The sequence below is a fragment of the Papilio xuthus genome, unplaced genomic scaffold, assembly GCF_000836235.2.
Source record: "Papilio xuthus unplaced genomic scaffold, Pxut_1.1 DF827880.1, whole genome shotgun sequence".
In the NCBI taxonomy this organism is placed as follows: domain Eukaryota; kingdom Metazoa; phylum Arthropoda; class Insecta; order Lepidoptera; family Papilionidae; genus Papilio; species Papilio xuthus.
In genome coordinates this window covers 1-1,001 of record NW_013530769.1, presented here as the reverse complement: position 1 = coordinate 1,001, position 1,001 = coordinate 1, and the positions used below count along the sequence as shown (strand labels likewise).

The window sequence follows — 1,001 nt, the reverse complement described above, 5'->3', positions numbered from 1 at the left end:
TGTAGTATGATAGTTGCGCTCAGCAGGGGTCAGCAACCTGCTGGCGTACTCTATTGGACGCTCGTTCTTAGGGGTTTCACCCTGCATCAATACGGCGCCTAACGCATATCCGCTAGCATCGGTTCGTAGAGTAAACGGCTCTTCAAAGTTTGGTTGGCGTAGAATTGGGCTAGTGGTTAACCGAAGCTTCAGCTCGTCGAAAGCTCGTTGCTCTCCCTCCCCCCATTGCCAACGTCGGTTCTTCTTTGTCAAGTCCGACAAGGGCCGCGCTATATCTGAAAACTGCGGAATAAACTTGCGGAACCACGCGCAAGTTTGCAAAAATGTCCTCAACCCTTTCAGGTTCGTCGGAGGCTTCATTTTCATAACTGCTTCAACCTTCGCAGGATTAACCCTGTATGGCGGGCTAGCAATTGGCGCGGCGGCATCTCCAGTATCGATTCGGTGAACAGCAAATTGAGTAGGTCCTCCCCCCGGAGTAAAAATGTCCTCGTAGACATTCAGGGGGTCAGATAATTGCTGTCGTTCATCTGAAACCAGATGGGTACCTTCGTCACTGCGAAGACCCACAGACGAACAATGAAGTGGTTTAAAAGAGCGAGTTTCAAAAATGATAGGTTGAGGAGTCCTATCATGTCTCACAGACCACGTACCGAGATCAAAGTCGAGTAACACGCCAAACTCCTGAATAAAATTCATCCCTAATAAACTTTCAGTCGCGTCGGGAAGCATAATAAAATCAACAACTCGCGGTACCCCTCGAACTGTTACGCTTACGTGTGCTAATTCAACAATTTGCGCACACATGTGTCCGTCAGCAAACTTAAGTTCTACATATACATTTTCAAATTGATGACCATACTTCATTAAGTGAGCTCTTAAGCTAACACTACCTATAGAGTGCTTAGCACCTGTGTCCACAAGCACTGTACCTACTTCACTATAAATTTCTATTTTTAACACGGGACGCACTCGCGATTCTATTATATCACACGCGGATA

General features: G+C 46.8%; 1 protein-coding gene across 1 annotated transcript; it reads right to left on the bottom strand.

The window, feature by feature from the left end:
- Positions 1–3: 3 nt before the first annotated feature.
- Positions 4–996, bottom strand: LOC106115125 (uncharacterized; the record flags this gene model as incomplete). The annotated part of the gene is made up of 1 exon (XM_013308452.1): positions 4–996. A coding segment is annotated over one exon (993 nt), but the record flags the coding sequence as incomplete, so codon positions are not given.
- Between the last annotated feature and the right edge of the window lie 5 nt (positions 997–1,001).